General features: G+C 34.4%; 1 protein-coding gene across 4 annotated transcripts in view; it reads left to right on the forward strand.

The window, feature by feature from the left end:
- The window catches only part of LOC101420575 (complement factor H-like), a 103,363-nt gene extending 77,942 nt beyond the window's left edge, over positions 1-25,421 (forward strand). For 3 of the 4 annotated variants that reach the window (XM_071207627.1, XM_058274905.1, XM_058274904.2), the window contains 13 exons: positions 1,399-1,581; positions 2,477-2,653; positions 6,402-6,578; positions 8,499-8,681; positions 8,783-8,962; positions 11,273-11,449; positions 13,633-13,815; positions 14,285-14,494; positions 14,993-15,166; positions 15,883-16,059; positions 17,794-17,970; positions 24,340-24,522; positions 25,010-25,421. In XM_071207627.1, coding sequence (XP_071063728.1) covers positions 1,399-1,581; positions 2,477-2,653; positions 6,402-6,578; positions 8,499-8,681; positions 8,783-8,962; positions 11,273-11,449; positions 13,633-13,815; positions 14,285-14,494; positions 14,993-15,166; positions 15,883-16,059; positions 17,794-17,970; positions 24,340-24,522; positions 25,010-25,206 — 2,378 coding nt within the window. In that variant the 3' untranslated portion in view covers positions 25,207-25,421. The remainder of the gene's footprint in view (positions 1-1,398; positions 1,582-2,476; positions 2,654-6,401; positions 6,579-8,498; positions 8,682-8,782; positions 8,963-11,272; positions 11,450-13,632; positions 13,816-14,284; positions 14,495-14,992; positions 15,167-15,882; positions 16,060-17,793; positions 17,971-24,339; positions 24,523-25,009) is intronic. The other variant, XM_071207628.1, reaches the window with a different exon arrangement.
- Positions 25,422-25,869: the final 448 nt, after the last annotated feature.

Genomic DNA, 25,869 nt, shown 5'->3' on the forward strand with positions numbered 1-25,869 from the left:
TTAACTTTTATGTTCATTGGGAAACTAAACATTTTGTATGGCTCACTTTATTGTGTTATTTGTTTTATTGTGGTGGTCTGGAACCGAACCTGAAATATCTCTGAGCCTTTATTTTTGAATTCTTAAGTCCATAATCATATGTCTTTCCTTGTGCCATTAGAAGTCTATTTTGATTACTGTAGCCTTGCATAAGTTGTAAAACTAGAAAGTGTAAGATTTCCAAATCTGTTATTCATTTTCAAGATAGATTTGTCTGTTTGAGCACCTTACCGTTCCATTAGAATTTGATGATTGGCTTTTCAACTTCAGCAGGAAGGATGTTGGAATTTTGGTTGGAATTCCACTGAATATGTAAACTGATTTGAGTAGAATTGGCATCTTAAAAATATTTAGTCTTCCAATTCATGAACATAGAATTTCCTTTCATTTACTTAGTTCTTTAATTTTTTTCACCATTGTTTTGTAGTTTTCCATGTATTAGTACTTTCTCCTTGCTTAAATTTATTCACTGTTTTTAATTTTTTTAGTTGGTATTAAAATGGGTTGTTTCTTTAATATCATTTTTGAATTGTTCATTCCTGGTAAATAGAAACATCACTGACTTGTGCAAGTTGTTCTTGTGTCTTGCCCCTTTGTCAAAATAATTTATACACTTCAGTGGTCTTCTTGTACATTATTTGGGTTTTTTATACATAGGATAGTGTCATCTGTGCTATGGATATTTTCATTTCTTTTTCTTATCTATTTGCTCCATCTTGAACTTTCAATATAATGCTGAAGAGCAGAGGAGAAAGCAGCCATTCTTGTCTTGCTCATTTTCTTAGTGGGAAAGCTTTCATTCTTTACCAATGACTGTGATGTTATTTGTGGGTTTTTCATAAATGTCCTTTGTCATATTGAAGGTTTTAAATATTTCTTGTTTTCTGAGTGTTTTTATAAAGAAATGGTGCTGGATTTAGTTAAATTCCTTTTCTTGTGTCAGTTGAGGTAATCATGTTTCCCCTCCCCCTCTTTGTTCTTTTAATATGATGTCTCATACAAATTGATTTTGTTGAATACATCTTGTATACTTGGGATAAGTGCTATTTGATTATGGTGTGAAATCATTTTAAAGTGCTGTCAGATTCAGTTTGCTAGCATTTTGTTGATGATTTTTGCATCTAAGTTGATAAGGAGTATTGGTCTGTAATTTTCCTTTCTTGTGAAATTAAATCTGACTTCACTGCAGAGTGTTGACCTCACTCAGTGATGGAAGAAATGTTACCGTCTCTCAAATTTCTGGCATGTTTGAGAAGAACTGTGCAAATTTACTTATTATTCAATTATATTGTAATATCATTTGCCTTTTCCCCCCCAGTATTGTGTATTGAACATATGTTTGTGCTTTCTCCCTTTTAGAAACATGTTCAAAAGTAGATATAAGTATCAACAATGGTTTCTTTTCTGAATCTGATTACACATATCCTTTAAATAAAAAAACACATTATCGTTGTAAATCAGGATATATAACACCAGAAGGTAAAACATCGGGATCAATTACATGTTTGCAAAGTGGCTGGTCTACTCAACCCACATGCATTAGTAAGTAATTTAATATGTTATTATTCATGAGAGTTGTACCAAAGTTCTATTAACATAATTCTTCTTGGGGGGAGGGTATGTGTTTCCATTTGAAAAGCTAAATAAACCATTTCAGAAATTGTATGTCTGTGTGTATATAAAAATATACATGTATATTTAAAACTGTTTTTTCTCTCTACACAAGCTAGGTGGTTTTGAAGATTTTCTAAAAACAATTTGCTTAGTTTACTTCACTGACTAACTTTATTATCTGATAATTACTCAGTGATATTTTGATGTATATAGGATATTCACTTCCTATTATTTAATTTTCTTTTTTTTTTCCTTTAAATTTCCTTGATTTCTCTGGGCTCTGCTTAAGAAAAAATGATTAATATTGCCCCAGATGTCAACACATTTTGTACTAATTTGTGATCAATTATCTATTATAAAACTTTCTTATTATAAAAGAGAAAATATTCATTATACATTGTCCTCTTAATCAAATTAATCTATTTTCTCTAGTATGTATAACTGCTAACAGTTACATTACCTCTAAATTCTCTAAATTTTCAATGTCATTCTGATTTCCTGAAAAATGAAATTCACACCATTAAGTCCTATTTTAACACCAGCATCTGACAAACTCACAGAAGTAAATAGAATTGACATAAATGTTATATACTTAATATATTTTTAAGAGAGTTTAATAGATGATGATAAACATGTTATATAGAAGCTAATTTTTTAAATTTTTAGTCGCTATTCATGACAACAATATCATTTCTCTTCTTACATTACATTTAAAAGGTAAATCACTTAAATAGCAATGGGCAAACTTTCTGTTCCTGGGAAGGATTTACTCAATTGTCCATTAAGTGACATTAGAACTAACCTCAATTTTATAATGCTTCAGAATCTTGTGATATGCCATTATTTGAGAATGCCAGAGCCAGAAGTAAAGGTACCTGGTTTAAACTCAATGACAAGTTGGACTATGAATGCAATGATGGATATGAAAGCAGAAATGGAAGCACCACAGGCTCCATAGTGTGCGGTGATGGTGGTTGGTCCGGCACCCCCACATGTCTAGGTATGTACTTTTATTTCAGCCATTCATTTTTCAGAATTAAAAAATTGTGTGCTCTTTATTTCAGACTTGAATTATCTAGAGAGACTCTTAAGGAACACTGATCATATGCAAGGTCTTTTCTTATTTAATGTGCCTGGGAATAGATCATGTTTTGAAGGCCAAAGATAATATTCTACCGTTAATACACTCCATCATAGTAATGTTCTTGTGGGGCACAATTGTTACAGACTTGTGGTTGACATAGAAATCATTTTCAGGTTATTCCAAATGCAAACTTTCAAATTCCTCCTGAATTTCTGCTTTAAACGTTACCCCTTGAATCTTAATTTCTGCAGATAAGGCCAGGAGCTCTTCTTTTTCAGACATTGACAAGGTCTGTGGACAACTTGCTATTTGTTTTCCAGGACTAGAAAGGGGGCTTGCATCTGTGGAAAAATGTGTGGATATAGTGTGTTCCATATGGAGGAAATGGAATATACAAAACTCTGAAAGTGAAGATATATATGGGAAATATCAGGGTGTGTAGAGTCAATTTAACATGTGCAAGGTTTTAATGAGCTTAGGCTGGATAGGAAGTCAAGCAAGTTTATCCAGGTCGTTCAGGTATGTTAGGTTTATGAAGTAAGAGACAACCAATACTTTTACACAAAGAGATGATAAAATGAAAATTGCATTTTTGAAAGATTTTTCTTTGCATGTCCTTTTCTTATTGTGGGCAAGAAAGGAAGCTGTGAATTCATATAAGGTGAGATATGGTTGGCTTTAAGACCATATGATGGCTGTGGAAACGCAGAGCAGAGGAAAGATCTGAATTTTTAAATGGATATTGTCATTGATGTGGAGAGAAGGAAACATCCTCCCATGGACCACTGGGTGGACTGTGGGAGAGTGTGGGCTATGGAGTGGACCATTGACCATGAGGTGCAGCGGTGCTCAGAGATATATTCACCAAATGCAATGAACGTCTCATGATGATGGAGGAGGTGGTTGTTATGGGCGGACAAGTGGGGTGAGGGGGGTGGAGGGTATATGGCGACCTCATATTTTTTAAATGTAACATTAAAAAAATAAAGAAAGAAAAAATTTTTTTAAAAAAAGAGGAAGTATTAATTGTGCAGGCTTTGGAGTCAGTTTGCTTAGAATGTATTTACAGTTCCTATATTTACTAACTGTGTATCTTTGGGCAACACACCTAGATTCTTTGAAGCTTTGTTGAATCTTCCTTACATGTAAAATGTTTTAATATTTACAAATGTTCTGATTTATCAAATGATTGTAATTGTTATTAGGGCAAATAATCCACGTAACAGTCTTGGCACAGTGCCTATCAAATGCAAGTCTCGAGGGAAGAGGAACTTAATTTCGACAGTAGAATAATTGTAGTGATCCTTATGTCTAATTCCTTTTATACATTTAGTTACTAGATGGTGAAAGTTTCGTGTATTTAGCAACATAGAGGCCAGCGATAACTGGCTTGTGGACATAACTATTTTAAAACTTTTGCTGTGACAGAAAATAGAAAGGTCAGAATACAGCTGGAGGCAATTATGCCCTCAAAAGAAGTTTTCTTTTATAAAGATGGGAGACATAAGAGCATCCTGAATGCTAAGAGAAGCCCACGGTGGAGAGGTGAGCAGGGAAAGATGGAATACCTGAGGTAGCTATGTCCTCATGAGCGAGACAGAAGGGGAACCAGAGCCCCTGGGAAAGGACTGGGCTTTTGCCTACATGGTACTTCCTACTTTGTAGCAGGAGAAATGAAGGAAGGAAAATGGGTACATAAATATCATGCAGGAAGGAAGCAAGAGCTGATGGTTTCTATTTCTCCATAAAATATGAAACAAGGTTATCTGAGGGTGAGTATCGCATTGGAATGGGGCGATATAGGTAGAAGAAACACTTGGTGAATTATTAAAAATAGAGTCTGCAGAGGAAAGAACAATATGTTTATTAAAGAAATGAGGTAGACCTGCTTAGAAGTATCAAAGGCTGAGTGAAATATGATTTATTCACACCATCAACAAATAACTATTATGTTCCAGAAATGAAGAAAAATAAAAGATGAGCTTGGTTTCCAGATTATTCAAAAATAGGAGAGTAAAAAAATCTAAAAAACAGTAAATTAAAGCAATAATGAATCAAAGGGTAAATATAATTTTTATCTGTTTTGTACATCATTGGGTATAAAGAAAAGAAAGAAGCCAAGGATTTAGATAGAAAGTTGGAGTGGGCTGAGGGCTCTGTTTTGACTAGGATGCCATCCATGTCATTAAGATTAGAAAAACATTTCAGGGCAGAGGGAGGGATTTATGTAACAACCCATGCAGCACTGAACTTGACCTATTTTTTTTTTAATTGAAAGGTAAAACATCTGGATCTGGATTGAGAAGGGGAGAGATGCTTAAAAATATATTGCAAGCATAGACAAGCCTGGATCATAAAGAGCCAGGATTTTATTCTAAGTGAGAAGCTTTTAAGATGATCATGCAATTTTTTCCCATGTGATTACAGTGAGATCAGGGTTTACGAAGTGAGAAGCTTATGCCTTCTTTTAAAAAGAATGCAAATACCTGAGTACATAATTTCTACGGCCGTTCCAATGCTGTCTAACATCAAACAAAAATATGAAGGAAAGGAAATTTGAGTAACAGAGTCAGCAGTAGAAATTGAAGTTTAATGTTTAATGTTTAAATTTGCAAATTTTATCAAAATTGATGACAAGGTGAATACATTGTTAGAAACAGGGAATAGATTTTAATTCTCTGATGCTTGAATGTACAAATGATAACATAATATTCTTTTAAAATTTTCTTTCCTCAGTAATTTGAAGAAAACTGCATGCATATTGGTTAATATTTGAGTTTAATTCAAATGTGCGGTGACTTCTATCCTTTGTTGAGATGTTTCAAAAAAATTATCATAAACCATATAAAATAAAGTGTTCTTAACCTTAAAGTTTACAATGAGAAGTAGAAAATTCATGAGAACTTTTCAGAGTCAATACTAGGATTTATGAGTTTGACATTTGAACAAAGACAAATTTATCTAATGAATATGTTCATTCAAACTCATCTTTAAATCACATTTCATATAAACATAGTAGCTGGAAAATACCCAACAGCTATGATGAGTTATAAATTAGTTTTTATCACAACATGGTGAGAAAAGGAATTTGTATAAAAAGAGCAGGAAATATGTAAACAAGCACAAATACAAATAAAATAATTGCTATGTGGTCTGTTAGAAATGAATTACAGGTGAGAATTTCCAGTGATTCTCACTCAAATGTGATTTTCTCAGCTAAGCTCCTAAACTCAATATAAAAACAAAAATGGAAGCACATTTGCTTGGTTACTTTTTTCCTGACATTATTTAAAAATAATTTATATTTAATATTATGATTATAAGTTAATAATTGACATTTGGATATTTTTTACTTCATATGATTCTAATGTTTAAACCCCAACTGTTAATTTAAAAAATTAGTCAGTGTGAAAGGAGGATTTAACATTAAATTATTTCAGTGTTAATGATAAAATCAGATCCAAAAAGAGCAAGTTGAGTTTACAAACATATTTTCAGGACACATGTATTGTCCTAAGTTTTTTTTTAATGTAAGTTTTTTTGCAATAGAAGTTTTATTTGATGCCCTTCTGTGTTTGTAGCACATTGCACCTCTTTTTTATGTGACACATATAAAATTTATTTTGTCAATTCTAAAATTAAATGATTTTACATTTTGTTTTAGAACGAACATGCAGTGTTCCAAATATAGAAAACACCTTACTTGCTCAGCCACAGAAGGAGAGTTACAAAGTTGGAGATGTGTTGCAATTCTCCTGCAGAGATAAACTTACAATTGCTGGACCAGATTCAATTCAGTGCTACCATTTTGGATGGTCCCCCAAGACACCAACATGTAAAGGTGAATATTTCACTTAAAATTGCTGAAAAAAGAATTAGAATTTGGTATAAATGTCTTTTTCCTCCCTTCATTCTCTGTGGGTTTTTAGTGTTTCTTGTATCTAACATATTGATCCAGAAATGTTATAAGTAGCAAAGATGTAGGTTGGGTGGTACATACCTCAGTTTTCCTTACTGAGAATTACTTGTACTTACTTAACAAGTTAATTGCCAGTTGTTTCTTAAAATATATATTGGAAGTATTCAGAGATACATATATGGTAGTCATGATTGAGGGACTTTTCTTTCCTTGCCTTTTTCCTGTAATTCCACTTTCTGTGTCAGTGTGCTCCAACAGAACCAACCAACAAAAACACATACTTGCTCTCTCTGTCTCTGTCTCTCTGTCTCTCTGTCTCTGTCTCTCTCCCCCCTATATATATATATATATATGTTGGTTACTGCTGAAATGTCTGAATTCTATATGGCAGGCTAGAGTCTGGAAATTCTGATAAAATGGAGATTGAAGTATTTAAAAATTTTAAACAACAACATCGCTGTGCAGATGGGATTCAATGTTGCCTGAAGATGCAAACTGAGTCCTTCAAAACAAGAGCATTGCAGGCAAACAACCCATTTTTCTTACTCTTTTTCTCTCTTCAGTGTTCTCCTGCTTTAATTGATGACCTCTCTCATGAAGAATTGATTCTTAATTACTTAGGCTGGAAACTTAGATGAAGGTGAGGGTGCATTTTTGAGGCAGAATCCCTTCTTTCTCCTGGAACCTTCACTTTTTATGTTTAAGGCCTCCAACTGATTAGAAGAAGTCCATCCACATTATTAACTGGAAATCTTCTTTACATAAAGTCACCATATTGTATATGCTAATCCCATTCAAAAATCTATCCACAGCAACATCTAGGCCAATGTTTGACTGAACAACTGGACACCATAGCTGGCAAAGGTGACACAGAAAGTAACTCTCACAGCCACCATTATATTCAACTATTGTATAGCATGGGCCTTACCTCCAGTTTCATGAGTGTGTCTAAACCACATTCGAGCAGCTTATATTCAATTCAATTTCATGTACAACTTATTTTAAATAATGATCATCTGCTTGCTCTAGTGTTGATTCTTTTTTCAAAAAGTTTTGTTAGGGAAGTGGATGTAGCTCAAATGGTAGGGCTTTTGCCTACCACATAGGAGTACCCATGTGCGATCCCTGAGGCCTCCTGGTAAAAGAAAAAGAGAAAGCATGCCTGTGTGGGGAGCCAGTGCCTGCATGGTGAGCTGAGTGCCCGCGTGGTGAGTCAGTGCCCATGCAAGTGAGTCACGCAGCAAGATGATGATGCAGCAAAAGAGAGATGAGGGGGAGAGTCAAGGCAAAGAACAGCAGAAACCAGAACTGAGGTGGTGAAAGTGACAGGGAACCTCTCTCCACATTAGAGATCCCCAGGATCGAATCCTGGTGAATCCTAGAGCATAGCAATGAGAAGAGAAGAAAAAAAAGAGAAATAGTTACAGAAGATTGTAAAACGAATGGACACAGCAAAAACAGCAGGGTGTGGGGGGTGGGGGCGGTGGAGGGGGAGAGAGTAGGGGGAAAAAAAAGAAATAAAAAAAAAGTTTTCTTAAAAAATTGGCATGGACTATGCAGATTAATTTAAGTTAGACACCCATATTCGCTAATCTATAAACATCATAAAGTTATCCATATTATTGAACATTTATAATCTTAAATATACATCAGTATGCTAGAGCAATCTAATTTATGAAAATGGAAAACTGGAATCAGTGTAATGCCATTCTTTTTCATTGTTTCAGAATGCTGTAACAAATTTTTAAAAAGTAATAAAGAGAAAATGTTTTGCCAGATTTTTATTGTAAAATGGACAATTTCATCATAATTTACACAGTATTTTTAAATTTTTTTTTGTAGAACAAGTAAAATCTTGTGGGCCACCTCCTGAACTTACCAATGGGGAAGTTAAGGAGACAAGAAAAGATGAATATGGACACAGAGAAGTTGTAGAATATGATTGCAGGCCCGGATTTCTAGTGAAAGGGCCTAAAAAAATTCAATGTGTTGATGGAGAATGGACAACATTGCCTATATGTATTGGTAATGTATTTAAAATATTAATATACAATTGGACTCTTTGTATTGTATAAGGGTATACATTATGTATTAGAAATAAACATATCTTTGTGAAATTTGCATAGAGGAAGTGAGAACATGTGGAGAAATACCTGAGCTTGAGCATGGTGATGCCCTGTCCTCCGCCCCTCCCTATCGTCATGGAGACTCAGTGGAGTTCAGTTGCAGAGAAGCATTTACACTGATTGGGCGCAGAACAATTACATGTGTAAGTGGAATGTGGACCGAACTTCCTCAGTGCATTGGTGAGAACACGCTTGTCAAACTGACATTTAATAAAGTATAATATTTTTGTTGTAAAATGCATTTGCTACCAGATTTTTGAAATTTAGAGATGTTACTGAAAATGTTTGATCTTATAATGAATCAAAAATTTGTTGTTTATGTTTCAATATGTGTCTAAAGGGGAATAATATAAATGAGCAATTGACCTTTATGGATCATTCTGACACTGATATTAGTATGGTTTATCTTTACAAATGTGAACCTATATTTTACCTATAGATCATTTTACTGCACAAAAGGACCCCAGCTTCTATCAAAGCTTCTAAATTTGATCATTTTTCTGTTTCTTTCAAGTGCAGCAGAAAGAAATTAATGTGCAGAATGATGAGTAGGCCACAGCTTCTCTAAGTTACTTGTGTAACTTAGGCAGTGGGAGTTGGGCAAGAAAATTTATGATTGATGGACTTCACTTGCTAGGTGAATGTTTCTACCCCTTTGATGACCAAATCTTTGATGGCTATCTGAAAGTGTCTTGTGGGCCCTAAATCATGTTTCCCTTGGAAAGGGACTTCTGCTCAAAGAGAGTCCTGGATATCCAGTCTTATCCATTCCTAGACATTAATTTCCCTAGGAAAGTTAGAGCTTAGACTCAAGCATGGCGAAATGGATTGATACTCATTTTGTTCACTGATATATTCCCAAGACACAGAAGAGGGGCTGACACACAGGAGGCGTTCAATAAGAATTTCTTAAATGAATCAATACATGTTGTTGCTCATTAATCCTTATATTTTGGCTAAACATATTCTTTTCAATAGTGCTGAACGATTCCTATCAATGGTACTGCCACTTTTTCAAGACCCAAATTTATTTTTGTCCCCTTCTTTTTCCACAAATGATTTCACCTCACTCCACATGAGGGAAAAAAACTCAAATTAATATCAGGTCTAAATCCTGTCAAATTTTTACTTTCACCTACACCACAAACTTTGATGCAATTAATACTGTCTTCTGATCTCAGAATTTTCCTCCATAAAGTTCATCCTCTCCCTATATTCAGCACGCTGCCATCCAGGATGTTTTAAGGTATACTACATCTCTGGTAAACCTTATACATCAATTTTCTCCTCTCAAAATTGCTTTTTACCTCCTTCTCTTTGGGTTTCTTTGCTTTCCTCAATGTTTATTTTTCTCCTAAAAACAAAGAAGACCATGCAGATATCAGTCAATCCCATGACAAGGACAGTGAGGACAGCAGTGTGTCCTTCCCTTGGCTGCAGACCCTCCTCCAGTCACCATCACTCAGCACTGAACAATGTCATTGGTCGTTCCCGCAGCACTGAACAATGTCACTGGTCGTTCCTTCTAAGCACAGAACTAATTCTCAAGTGTCAAGTTTATTGTTTTTCAAGGTTGCATTACAAAACCTTTACTTCTCTTTAACCAATTACTTCACTTTCCTTTAATCTGTTTGATCTCATTCAACTTTGCTTTTCCAGTTAGTATCAAAAACTATTAGAACCTACATTGAGATGTTATCAAATTCAGAAAGACCCACATCTTTCTTGAATATTTGAAATATATATTTATATAACAAGCTTCTATGGTCTGTATATTAACCAATAAAATTGCCAGCAAAGATTATTAGTACTGCATTATAATAGTATTACATTATAGAATGATCTGCTGTATAATGTCTTGTCAAAGACTCTTAGGTTTTATGTAGAAAACAGGTCAGGATCTTTTGCACCTAGCTCCTTATTCCATGTATCTGTCTCCATTTTCTCCTGATCATACGAAAGATTTGCTTATATATTCACTTTCTGTGCAATACATCTTGCGGTGTATTTTCTCATTATCTTTCAATATCTTATTTGAAAAAAAGTATTTAAACTAACAACTTCTCATATTCTGTTCCTACAAATCATGCCTTTATTGTATTGTATTACAGTTGTAGTTTAAAGATAATGTAGTTGTACAGAGATGAGTCAAAAAATGAATGTCACAGATGCAAATATGCATGAAATTTAGTTGTGTGATGAAAGTTCTCTCTACATATCCTAAAAAATGAATCTCTTATACTCTTCAAATTACCTAAGGACAAAATGTCCTTATAAAAATTGTTTTTGGCATTTCAAAGTCTGGAGACAGGAGTTATCTTCATATGTAATAGTCCATTTCAAACAAAATGATCAGAAATAATTTGATCAATGGAACTTATAAGAATTAATTGTGTTTTCAGGATACTATTGAATCTATAGCTATTTTTTATTCTAGGTGCTTAGATTCTTTATAATTAATCTTTTCATGGAAATATTTTCTCTTCATAGAAACAGACCAACTTAAGAAATGTAAACCAACAAAATTAATTGCACATCAGGTAACTCCAGGATATAAGACAGGATTTGACCATAACAGCAGTGTAAGTTTCGAATGTAAAAAAAAATCTCCAAACAGACAGTCAATCTGCATAAATGGAATATGGGATCCTGAAATAACCTGCAAAGGTAAGGTTTTAATTTCAATGCTTTAAAATTCATTTTATTTCTTCTTAACTCGTAAGGCAGATATCTTTGTATCCTTTTAAAAAATAACTATTTATCATTACAAATACTTTTCAAGCTGGAGAATAGGTGGTGGACTTAGCCTAGTGGTTAGGGCATCCGTCTATCATATGGGAGGTCTGCAGTTCAAACCCCGGGCCTCCTTGACCCGTGTGGAGCTGGCCCATGCACAGTACTGGATGCTCGCACGGAGTTCTCTGCCACGCAGGGGTGTCCTCCGTGTAGGGGAGCCCCATGCGCAAGGAGTGCGCCCCATAAGGAGAGTCACCCAGTGCGAAAGAAAGTGCAGCCTGCCCAGGAATGGTGCTGCACACACGAAGAGCTGAGACAACAAGATGACGCAACAAAAAGAAACAGATTCCCGTGCCGCTGGCAACAGCAAAAGCAGACAAAGAAGTCTCAGCAAATAGACACAGAGAACAGACAACCGGGGTGGGGGTGGGGGTGGGGGGGGGGAAGGGGAGAGAAATAAATAAATAAATAAATCTGGAGGAAAAAAAAAGCTGGAGAATAATTTAGAAATGATTCAAAACATTATTCTAAACACTAATTGTATGCTATACGTTAGTTAGCTCTATAACAAACCACCCAGAAACTTGGTGGATTTGAATTAAAATCTGGGGACTAGGTATGGTCATTAGTATTGGAGTCTCATAGCTTCTCACTCCTTTGTTTAGATATATATGTGTCCTCACCTATAACTCTACATACACCTACACCTGTACCTAAATGTATGCACGCATGCACACCTATACTTATACCTGTGCCTCTATTACCTATCTATAACTATCTCCCATCTGTCTATCCATCATCATTTAACAGTTAGCTATCAATCTACCATCTAGTCTATCTTTTATGTATCATCTATTTATAATCTATCATCTATCTATTTCTCTGACTTTTCATATTTATCTTCAAAACCCTGAGTCATATTTACACCTCCAATTCCAACTAAATAACACAGGGTTCAATGTAATCTCCCCACTATTAATATTTGTAATACTTTTCCCCAACTGTGGGAAACCTTGCTCCATATCCTTGATATTTTTTAACAATTTATGCAAGCATAGCATACACAAATTAGTTTTCTGACCAATAGAAAGGTAAACATACTACATGCAGTTCAACATATGGATATGGTTATTTCTTATGGAGGAAAGTAGTAACATATATATGTTCTATGTTTCCATCAAGAAACTTTGTAGTTTCAACATTTACTTTTAGCCATAGTATTCAGTTAACATTAATTTTTTAGTATTATGTAGAGGGGTTGATTTTTTTTTGTTGGTAGACAGTTCTAGAACACGTATGGAAAAGACTGAAATGAAATTAATCTAACCATTGGACTGTTGGTTGTTTATTTTGGACTCTCAGTCTGTTTGACTGTTTGTCTATCTTTATGTCTAAACCACATTGCTTTAATAACTAAGTCTTTATAGTTAGTCTTGAAATCTGGTATATGTTCTTTGTGTTGTTCAATATTAAGATTATTGTAGATATTCTGGTGTTTGATTTTCCTTGACTGTGTTAGATACAGAAGAAAAAATTTCATGAGAACACATTGTAAAATATGCCCCCAAATTTAAAACCAAAATTGAGAAGGAAAATATTTTTAAAATATAAAATACTCATATTGCTTTAGGTATAGATAGAAAAACCTGATGATATAATAAAGCATAGCATCAGGTTCATTGTCAGCTAAATCTAATTCTTTCTATCAGGAGAACATCTTCTGAGACTTTTCATCCAATTCCAATATATTTAATCATGGATATCTGTAAAAAATGACCTTACACCATTTTTATTTAGTGTCTGATATTGAGAATTTGTAATTCAGTTTAAGTCTACTAAAAGCTAGAAATAATCTAAATAGATTTTAAATAATTTGTACAGAATTCATCACAGAAAGAATAAAAGGGAGAAGATGTAAGGGAGACATGAGAATATAAACCCTAACTGAAATATTAAAGTGTTATGCAACTGTACGATATTACATATATAAATATAGAGCGTATAAGTATTTGAACGTTTATAATGTATTATTGAATTTGTAGTTATTGAAAATTCTCTTTTTATATTTTTAACTTCTGATTTGTAATCAAGCAATTTAACTTTAATATTTTTAGAAAAAAAAATCCAATTGTGCCCACCTCCGCCTCAAATTCCTAATACTCGAAATATGACAAGCACAATAAATTATCAGGATGGAGAAAAAGTGTCTATCCTTTGTCACGAAAATTATCTAATTCGGGATGGAGAAGAAATTGTGTGCAAAGATGGAAGATGGCAGTCAATACCACGTTGTGTTGGTCAGTAGTTCATAACTTGCTTGATAACATTCTTTCAAAATGAGTTTTATATGCTTCTGGGTTTTGCTTAAATGAAGATGAAGTCATTTCTTTAAATCTATTACACCTTATCTTGAAACAATACATTGCAAAATAGGTGCCTAAATCAGTCACATTTCTTTCACTTCCATTCCTAAATGTATTCAGGTGACAAAATTGCAATACTATTTAAGGACCAGATAAAAATTTTGTTTATGTATAAATCACTCCTTATGATAAACAGGATAGGAATGAAGAGGCTATTAAACAAGAGGATCGTAGCTTAGATATTATGGAAATATGTGTCTTTGCAATTTCCAAATATTTGTTCAGTTTTCAATAATATTTGCTTGTATTACCTCTGTTTTAAAACAGCCAATAATATTTGATTTTCTTTTTCAGTTTAAACATGACTTTGTGCTTGACACTTTGATCTCTGTATTTTATCTAGAAAAACTTCCATGTTCTCAACCACCTCTTATAGAAAATGGACACATTGAATCATCCAGATTTTCAGCAGGAAGTGAAGAAACAGCCAACCCTAGGCCCTACAACCATGGCACTAAATTAAGATATAAGTGTGAAGATGGTTTCTCAATATCAGAAGAAGATGAGATAACATGCCACATGGGAAAATGGAGTTCTATACCTCAGTGCATAGGTGAGGGCAGTATGCAAATCTGATACTCTGTTTTCAGTGTAATTCATTATAAATAATGAATTGTCATCAAACCCAAGAAACAGCATCATTTAAATTAATGCATATGTATCTATATGTATCTATAAATCATTATATAGCTACTATTAAAGCAATTTTTATCATGTCTTTTTTGATTCCCTGCAATATGATAGAAGTTTTCTTGGTTCCTTAATCTTCAATCTGTTTCCTTTTAATAGTCATGGTGAGTTAGAGAAGCACTAGTCAATTCTTTCATAAAAGTGTTAATATTTCAGTGTAAGTTTCTGCTCAGATTGTGAAAGAGTGATAGACAACAGAATGGTGGTTTTTAGGAGGCAATTTGTCCCTCCTCTGTGATGTGACAGAAGTCACTGTGCTATCATTTCTTGTCAAATAAACCCACTAAACAGGATGTCCACTAAAAACCGCATTTTAGAATTCATGATATGGATTTATAGTTTCTTTTTTTTTTTTTTTTAGGAAATCCATGTGAAGAGCCACCTATGATTTCTTACGGTGCTCCTTCTCCAAGGTTAGACAGTTACCAACATGGAGAAGAAGTTACATATAACTGTGAAGATGGCTTTGGGATTGATGGACCAGCTTCCATAAAATGTTTAGGAGGAAAATGGCCAAATCCACCAGAATGCAAAAGTATAATGTGTTTAATTTTATTGTATAGATGATAGATATGAAAGCATTAATGGTTCAGTTATGAAACTAAGTTCTAATTTTAGAATTTTACAAGGTATCTCTGAAAGTTCTGGGTTCTGACAGAGAATCATAGACTTAGTGAAAAGAAAAATTTGTCAACATGAACCAAATTATTACCTTTGCATATCCTCTTATGTACACTTTCTGCATCCTCTGCAATACATTCTCAAATTGTTCATGTCTTTTCCGGCAGCACAGCTGACCCCCTTCATTAACTGCATTATTATTTACTCTGCAATTATTTTATTAATCATGTCCTTATAAATATATAACTTTCAAAATTATTCAAAACAATTATGTAGGTCTTAGATTTTGACAGAAGCAAGAAAAGAAGGAAATAGAAACATAATGTTGATGGCTGTATGAGGAAGGAAAGAATTTATATGCAAGAAATAGAAAAAACTGTGCGCTTTACATCTACACATATCTTCTCAGGCTTCTAATATTACTATTTTCACTTTATTATTTTCATAAATGTAGAATAATTAAATGCAATAAATTCAAGTCTGCTTATAATCATATTTTGTGAAGTTATTAAAATATTGATCAGAATTCGTCATTTTGATATGTAGCTAATTATTATTTTGGAATTTAATTATTGGATATTGTATATTTTTAAAGATTTACTGAATAAATACACTTTTTTATTTTTACAGATACAGATTGTTTGGAATTACCCAGCATTGATAATGCCATACCCCTAATCCAAGTGACGAGATCATATAGGTCTGGAGAACAATTAACGTATAAATGTGAACAGAATTTCCAGTTGGATGGATCAAATATTGTAACGTGTGTTAATGGCAAATGGATAGGAGGTCCAACATGCAAAGGTACTTTCATGTGATTTTAAAATTTACTTATTAAAGTGTTTTAGACTATAAAATATAGAAGTTTCTGCCTCTAACATCATTTAAAAATGGACGTAGAATAATATTTCAATACTGATTAAATAAATGTATGCCTAAACATAATGAGAATAGACTGCATGTCCAAGTTAATCTAGATGCTCAAAGGTTCTCAAAGACTCTTCCCTGGACTAGCACCATTGTCATCTTCAAAACTGTTAGAAATGGAAGTTCGTGGGTCCAGCCCAGATCTACTGAAGCAGAAACTCTGGGGGAGGTATACTGAATCTATTTTAACAAGTCTTCCAGGGCGTTCTGTGTATGCTTCAATTTGGGTCCCAGAGCCATAGCTTTTTTTTTGCAATATTCTGGTTTTTTTTTTCTTTTTTACTTTATTTTCTTTTAAATGTTACATTAAAAAAATATGAGGTCCCCATATACCCCCCACCCCACCCACGCCACCCCTCCCACATCAACAAACTCTTCCATCATTATGGCACATCCACTGCACCTGGCGAATACATTCTGGAGACCTGCTGCATCACATGGACAGTGGTCCACATTGTAGTCCACGCTCTTCCCCAGTACACCCAGTGGGCCACACCAGGACACACAACATCCAGCATCTGTCCCTGCAGCACCACGTAGGACAATTCCAAATCCTGAAAATGTCCCCACACCATATCTCTTCTTCCCTCTCCCAAACATCAACCACCCTCTCCACATCACTACTACAATTTCTTCCCTCAGTAATCACAATAGTTCCTCAGCAGAACACCAGTAAGTCCACTCTAATCCATACTCTATTCCTCCATCTTGTGGAACTGGGATGGCTATGTCCAGTCCCCCTCTACATCAAGAGGGGGTTTAGCTTTTTATTACTTCACACTATCCTGAAATTTCTCATGAATGATGCCATTGTTAATTAATGTATCCTTAAGCAGTTGCCAAAAGTTTCATTAGAGTTGTTTTTATTTACTATAGATTTACATTTTGTTACTATCTCACATTTTCTGTTTGATCTTTTTAATTGATATATTCCTGTTCCTTTAATTATAGTATTCTTTAAAGTGTGGCCTTAATTCTTACTTATTTTCTAAGGAAGTGCATATGTGTGCTTACATTTCTAAGGGGCTAAATTTCTGCTTAATAAGCAGGATGATTGCTAACCCATTCTGTTATCTCATAACCTCTTTATTATGCCTATTTTAGATTCTAAATTTGTACTGAATTATGTTGTTTGTAATATTTACTTTACATCCTCAAAGATTAATTTCAGGAAAGCCCTCATTTTCACTGACTTCATTAAGATAAAAGAACAAAACAAAACAAAACCCCAAGCAACAACAACAACAAAAAAACCTCCCAATCCTTTAGTGAAGGTAGAGGGAGAAAGATTTAAGGTTGTACAATTTTAAATACTACACGGAATATTGCTGTATGTACTTTTCCTCTATTTTACATAAAAATTTTGTGAAATTAGTAAAGATTTACATAAGAGATTACCTATTGATTCTGTATCTTCTTGAAATATATATCTTTTTAAACAAATCAATTTTATTGATACATCCGAAGTGTACTAACAATGGTACTTGGTATAATTACACAGTTGTGCATTCATCACTTCAGTCATTGAAATATATTTTGAAAGTCCTTCATTGAGTTTCTATTCAAAATGATTACTAACTGCAGACAGATACTTTTTGTCTTTCTATTCAGATGTTTCCTGTGTGAATCCACCTGTAGTGGAAAATGCTAATATTATATCAAGACTTATGGATAGATATCCACCTGATGAGAGAGTACGTTATGAATGTATGAAATCTTTTGTTTTATTTGGGGAAGTAGAAGTGATATGTCTAAAAGGAACCTGGACAGAACCACCTAAATGTGGAGGTAGAGTATCTAATTCCAGTATTTTATGTGAATACAATAGGGTTCAAATATGTTGATATAAATGTATAGTAAAATAGAACACAAAGAATGTATTAGTTCAAATGAAAATAAAAAGATGTTGCTAAACATCCCCTGTTTTGGGGATTGTATCAGTCTGCTAAAGGGTTGCTAATGCAAAGTACTGGGAATCGTTTGGCTTTTTGTGGTAAAAGTTTGTGGTCCCAAAGCCACAGAAAGTCCAACTCTAGGTACCGTAAGAGGTCCTTTCTCACCAAAGTCAGCAGCCATGTGTTGAAGCAAGATGGTGGGTGATCTCTGTCGGGTTTCAGCCTTCCCCTCTGGGCTTCTTCTTTCTCTTGAGGCTCTGTGGACCCAGCTTTTCCTGATCTCCCCTTCAGGCTGGCATGCAGCTTGTCTCTTAGGACTTCCTCTATCAGTCTCTGCTCTCTTAGCATCAGCTGTAAGCTATCAGGAAATATCCATTGTCTCTGGGACTTTCGGCGTTTGAACCTTCTCCCTTCTGTCACATGGTAGTATCTAAAATGACCAAGTTCTCCCTGTGTGTCTATCTCAGCCCATCTATCTTTGTGTTTCCATTAATATCAGACCCACCAAGGAGTCGGGGACTCAACCTGAGTCATGCCATCCTGAAGTTGTCTAATCGAGGCCCTAATTTTAACAGGTAGTCTAATTAAGTCATCTCAGCTGAATTTAAAGCAATCAAAGTGTATCACCCCCAGTGTAATAGATTAGTTTACAAACAATCTTTTTCTTATTGGGATTCATAAATAATCTCAAACTGCCATAGGAACTAAACCAGTAATTTTATTTTTAATTAATTAATTAATTACTTTTTCTCTTTATTTTTTTTAAATGTTACATTCAAAAAATATAAGCAGTCCCCATATATTCCCAACCCCCCTCACCCCACTGCTCCCACATCAACCACTTCTTTCATCATCATGGGACATTCATTGCATTTGGTGAATACATTTTGGGGCACTGCTGCCCCACATGGAAGATAGTTTACAATGTAGTTTACACTCTTCCCCAGTCACCCAGTGGGCCATGGCAGGACATGCAATGTCCAGCATCTGTCCCTGCAGTACCACCCAGGACAACTCCAAGTCCGGAAAATGTCCCCACATCATATTTCTTCTTCCTTCTCCCTACCCTCAGCAGCTACCATGGCCACTTTCCCCACATCAATGCTATAATTTCTTCCACTACTTGTCACAATAGTTCCATAGTAGAATATCAGTAAATCCACTCTAGTCCATACTCCTCCATCCTGTGGACCCCGGGATGTAAACCAGTAATTTGATATGCTTGTTTTAGGAATGATTGGATTATGTTAAAGAAGCAGTTCGAATCTTAGATAAGTCTTTACCCTCAGCATTAAGACACTGAGTTATTTCCTTAGGAATAAATGTGTAAAATATACCTTAGTAACATTTCTCAGACCTAAGAGATAGGGGATTTGATATTTAGAATAGACACTTGGAAGTGATCATAGGATGTGATATTAATTTTGGCATTTTCAGCATATGAATTACATCTAACTGCATGTGATTAATTAAGCACATTCAGAGAATTAGCATGTCTAGCAAAAAGGTCTTTTTACTATATTTTTTAATTTTTTAAATTTTTAAAAATTTTTAATTTTTTTGGTAAGATTCACTTTCATTTAATGTTGTGTGACTGACACTCAAAAATATTGATTTCCTGCCTGGACAAGATAGAACAAGTGAGACCTCCAGTTTATCATAGACTTCACCCATGTAGGCGTCAGCTCGCAACCTTCCTCTCCCCCCTCAAAGTTTCTTTAAGCCTATCTTCCAGTCTCTAGTTCTCTGAGACAACTTGATTTGCTTGTTTCATATCAGAGAGGTCATGTAGTATTTGTCCTTCAATGCCTGGCTTGCTTCACTCAACATAAGGTCCTCAAGATTCATCCATGTTATCACGTGTGTTTGTATTGTATTCTTTCTTATAGCTGAGTAGTATTCCATTGTATTTATATGCCACATTTCATTTATCCATTCATCTGTTAATGGGCATTTGGGTTGATTCCAACTTTTGGCAATAGTGAATAATGCTGCTATGAACATTGGTGTGCATATATTGGTTTGTGTCCTTATTTTTCTGTTCCTCTGGGTATATACCCAGCAGTGGAATAGCTGGGTCATATGGCAAATCTATAGCTATCATTTTGAGAAACGCCAAACTGTCCTCCAGAATGACTGGATCCCTCTGTATTCCCACCAGCAGTGGATGAGTGTTCCCATTCCACCACATCCTCTCCAGCACTTGTAGTCTTCTGTTTTTTTGATCACTGCCAGTCTTATGGGGGTAAGATGGTATCTCATTGTAGTTTTGATTTTCTGTTCCCTAATAGCTAGTGATTTTGAACATTTTTTCATGTGCTTTTTCACAATTTGTATTTCTTTGGAGAAGTGCTCTTTAGGTCTTTTGCCCATTTATCAAATGGGTTGTTTGTCTTTTTATTTTTGAGATATAGGAGTTCTTTATATATGCAGGCGACTTTGTATATGTAAGTCGCCTATCAGATATACGGTTGCCAAATATTTACTCCCATTGGGTAAGCTTGCTTTTCATTGTCTTGACAAATTCCTTTGAGGTGCAAAAGGCTTTAAATTTGAGGAAGTCCCATTTATCTATTTGCTCTTTTGCTGCTCGTGCTTTGGGTGTGAAGTTCATGAAGCCATTTCCTATTACAAGGTCTTGTAGGTGCTTCCCTACATTATTTTCTAAGGTCGTTATGGTCTTGGCTCTTATATTTAGGTCTTTCAGCCATCTTGAGTTGATTTTTGTATAAGGTGTGAGATGGTAATCCTCTTTCCTTCTTTAGCATATGGATTTCCAATTCTCTAGGCACCATTTGTTGAAGGGCCATTCTGTCCCAGTTGAGTGGGTTTGATGGCCTTGTAGAATATCAGTTGACTGTATATATGAAGATCTGTATCAGACTTCTCCATTTATATTCCATTGGTCAGTGTGTCTACTTTTGAGCCAATACCATGCTGTTTTCACTACTGTAGCTTTGAAATATGTTTTGAAGTCAGGTAGTGTCATTCCTCCAATTTCATTTTTCTTTTGCAATATGTTTTTAGCTATTCGGGGTCTCTTTCCTTTCCAAATAAATTTCATAGTTATTCTAGTTTGTTAAAAAATGTTGTGTTGATTTTTTATTGGAATTGCATTGAATCTGTAGATCAGTTTTGGTAGGATAGACACCTTAATAATATTTAGTTTTCCTATCCATGAACAGGGAATATTCTTCCATTTATTTAGTTCTTCTTTTGATTTCCTTGCACAGTGTTGTGTAGTTTTCTGTGTATAAGTCTTTTACATCTTTAGTTAAAGATGTATTTGATTTTTTTGGTATTTGATTTTTCTATTTACTATTGTAAATGGTATTTGTTTCTTCATTTCCTCAGATTGCTTATCATCAGTGTACAGAAATGCTACTGATTTTTGTAGATTGATTTTATAACCTGTGACTTTACTGAACTCCTTTATAAGTTCTGGAAGCTTTGTTGTATACTTCTCAGGGTTTTCTAGGTATAGGATCATGTTATCTGCAAATAGTGAAATTTTGACTTCTTCCTTTCCTATTTAGATCCCTTTTATATCTGTTTTTTGCCTCAGTGCTCAAGCAAGGACTTGTAACAATGTTAAATAGAAGGTGCGATTGTGGGCATCCTTGCCTTGTTCCTGATCTTAAAAGGAAAGATTTTAGGAATTCGCCATGGTAAATGATATTAGCTGTATTTTTTCATATATACCCTTTATCATGTTGAGAAAGTTTCCTTCTATTCCTATCTTTTGCAGTGTTTTTATCAAGAAAGGGTGCTGTATTTTATTGAATACTTTTTCTGCACCTATAGATATGATCATGTGTTTTTTTCCCTTTAATCTGTTTATGTGCTGTATTACATTAATTTGATTTTCTTATGTTGAACCATCCTTGCATACCAGGAATGAATCCCACTTGGTCATGGTGTTTAATTTGTTGAATGTGCAAAATAGGTCTTGATGCTTAGTATCTTGGTAGTTCGAATTAGAGCTTCTGAGATAAGAGGGACCAGCAAAGGAGATAGTATTATTATATTATTCACTTCTATTTTGTTAAGTTAAAGGTTTACCTGGTTAATTATTTCTAATCTTTTACTTTGAGTGTGCTTATGTTTTTATGTTTGACTGGAGTATTTTATAGACAGCATATAGTTGGGTATTGCTTTATTTTCACATATTCCTTCTTGGTCTTATAAATAATTCTTGAAATGTTAATAAATAATCTGCTATTTTCTTATTTGTTTTGTGCTTGTTTCATCCATTTCTTTTTCCCAATTCCAGTTTCTTTTCTTCCTTATGAGTTTCTTGATCATTTATATAATTTCACTTTGATTTTTCTATATGGTTTTTGAGATATCTTTTTGTATAGTTCTATTTTTTAGCAGTTGTTCTATTTATTTAATATGTACATAGAAAAGTTATCACTCTAAATTGCCATTAGCATTTAAAAAACATATATATGTTCTATTTTTAAAGAACTTTTAGATTACAGAAATGTTATTTCAAAAATCTAGGGGATTCCCATATGCCCCACCTCCTCCACCACCCCCACTTTCCCACATTAACAACATCTTTTGTTACTGTGGTATATTAGTTACAATTGAAGATCCCTATTGAAGCATTGCTACTGTTCATGGAATATAGTTTACGTTATAGATTTTATATTGCACCTCACAAATTATAGGTTTGACAAAATGTATAATGGCCTATATCGGTCATTGCAGTATTTCTTCAAGTAAAGTATGGAAACCTTACTTCCATTAAAGGCCATTTATCTTCCCCACATTTTTAATATAGAAATAACAAATAGTTCCTCTACATACACTGAGAACCTCAAAAGATGGTATGATTTTGCTTCTGTCATCAAAGATCACTTACAAAATTCATGATTAGAAAAATAGTCTATTATGTCTATTCTTAATTTTATCAGTAAGATCATGGATTCTTCTTGAAATCTCAATCCTCCTTCGCTTATCTTTTTTTTAGTATTTGAAGAAATTACTTTTGCTCCTCTTTAAAGGTAGATGTGCTGGAGATAAACCCTCTTAGTTTTTCTATGTCTGAGGATATCTTTATTTCCCCTATGTTCCTGAAGAATACTCCTCCTAGGGAAGCAGAATTGGCCCAATGGATAGGGCGTCTGCCTACGACATGGGAGGTTCACGGTTCAAACCCTGGGCCTCCTTGACCCGTGTGTAGCTGGCCCATGCCCAGTCCTTGCGCGCAAGGAGTGCCCTGCCACGCAGGGGCGTCCCCTGCATAGGGGAGCCCCACGCGCAAGGAGTGCACCCCGTAAGGAGAGCCGCCCAGCGCGAAAGAAAGTGCAGCCTGCCCAGGAATGGTGCCACACACACAGAGAGCTGCCACAACTAGATGACACAACTAAAAGAGACACAGATTCCTGTGCTGCTGACAACAACAGAAGCGACCAAAATGAACACGAAGCAAATGGACACAGGGAACAGACAACTCGGGGGGGTGGGGGGGAGAAGGGGCGGAGAGAAATAAAAAAAAACAAGTCTTTAAAAAAAAAAAGGTTGGACCTTGAATATTACTTAAGACTTCTAACTCATTCACCTCCACGACTGTCATCCAGGATGCAAGCTCAGGCTTCCCCTGGCCTCCACTGACCCCACAGGAAAAGGAATAGGTGCCGTGTTATCTCATGGTATTCTTGAGTCCCTCATTCCTATCTATTCTTCTCTACCCCTTTCTGAGCCTTCTTAATTTCATTTTACATAGTATATTCAGAATTATTAGTTTTAATATGCAGAAGAAATAGGCAGAAGTATTTTTACCACATCTAGTCCATTAGAGGGTAACAAAATATAGCACAACTTTTCACTTTACACAAATTGCATTCATTGAAAATTTTCAATAACTTGATGCCTCTTAAGTAATAAAAATGAAAGTCAAGAAAAATATCTACAGACCCAAAGGAAACTAAAATATGTTATCTAAAACAAGAACTTTTGCCTGCTTATCTTAGTTATCCTATATTAAATATTGAATCATAGAAAAAGAACAACATTTAATATTGGAATATTACAAAGCAAATATATAAATACTTAGCATGTGATTTAGTGTGGGGTGAAAGGACAGGCTTAGAAGTGGTAAAATTCTCACTATATTTGATAAGAATTTCTTTAGTGAAACATTTTATCGTTAAGAAATCATCAATGCCTTGATATCATATATTGTGCTCTAGTTTTATTGGCCTTAATTTAACCTGTAAGTTGATGTGGTCTCTCAATAAATAACATTTTGTAGATCCCAAGGCAAAATGTGGGATTCCTCCAGGTATAGACAATGGAGATTTGGTCACATTTCCACGAGCAGAATATGCTCCAGGAACGTCTCTGGAGTATCAATGCAAGTCCTATTATGAACTTCAGGGCAACCCACATGTAACATGTAGGAATGGGCAGTGGTCAGAACCACCAAAGTGCTTGGGTAAGTACTTCAATATTCCATGGTTCCTGGAAAATTATAGTGAAAAGATAATTTTTTGTGTTTCTGACAATTTATTGGATTAACAAATAACTAATCTGTTTAGTGCTTGACTGCCAAACACAAATATGTGTGAAGACCAAGATTAGGAAATTATTATTCAAACATTACAGTCATGGAAGGTATATAAATTCAAGATGCTTGAGTTGATAATTCACATTATGAATCTTTGATAGTAAAATTATCACCCCTTAAATGTAACACTTATTTATTATCACCCCTTAAATGTAACACTTATATTTTCACATTTAAAAATCTACATTACACTTTTTTTCATAGAGATGGTTTAAAGTATGTTTTGAGAAAGCGTTCCTGAGTCAGTATTAAATATACTATTGAAAACCTAGAGGTATATGGAAAGAGGTTTTGTGTCAAAAAAAACAAAAAGAGGTTTTGTGTTAATATTTATGTTCATTTTTTCTCCTTACAGAGGCGTGTGTGATCTCACAGGAGAGCATGAATGAACATAACATAGAGTTAAAATGGAAATATGACCACAAATTATATTCCAAAACAGAGGATTATATTGAATTCAAGTGTAAACGTGGATATCGTCCAAGGACATCACACGAGTCTTTTCGAACAAAGTGTCAGGAAGGGATAGTGGTATATCCCACTTGTGTATAAAATTTGGTATCTGTATTCAAGTAATTAAAATAAATGCATTTATTCTGAATTTTGCATTATTAATCCTATTCATCTCCATTTTATTTCCCACATGTTAATTCATTTTTATTCGTGTCAGAATTTGTGTTAAATATTAATTGGATGATGTAATTGTATTTGGAAACACCTCTGCCTCCCTGATTAAATATACCACATTAAAATTTTGTGAACAATAATGCTGTCTGTTCTAATTGTAAAATATCTGTTGTAAGAAATTAGGTGCAGTCACTTCAAAGCTTGCTTCTGTTCAGCACTCTGCTGAAACTCTCAAAGCTTTCTCCAAAACTTATGAGGCTTTCTGAGACTCTGTATTTCAGAAAGAATGGAAAATATAGCTTGGCCTTCACCTCAAAATCACATTACTTCTTATGTATGTAAAGTCAACTAAGTTATACCTTATGAAAGAACTGGTATCTATAGTTATTTATCAGTTCCTAGTATAAGCGTTCTTATATTTCAAAAGATAAATATAACAAATATGATGAAATGTATGATCCTTTCCGTGATGTCTAGCATACTCCAGGATCCAAACAAATCATAGAGAGGAATAGTACCAGTTGGGTATATGACCATTGTAACCCAGTCTTAAAAAGTGATACATATTCAATACCAGGTATAATCAAA

This window comes from Dasypus novemcinctus, chromosome 13 (genome assembly GCF_030445035.2).
Source record: "Dasypus novemcinctus isolate mDasNov1 chromosome 13, mDasNov1.1.hap2, whole genome shotgun sequence".
Classification (NCBI taxonomy): domain Eukaryota; kingdom Metazoa; phylum Chordata; class Mammalia; order Cingulata; family Dasypodidae; genus Dasypus; species Dasypus novemcinctus.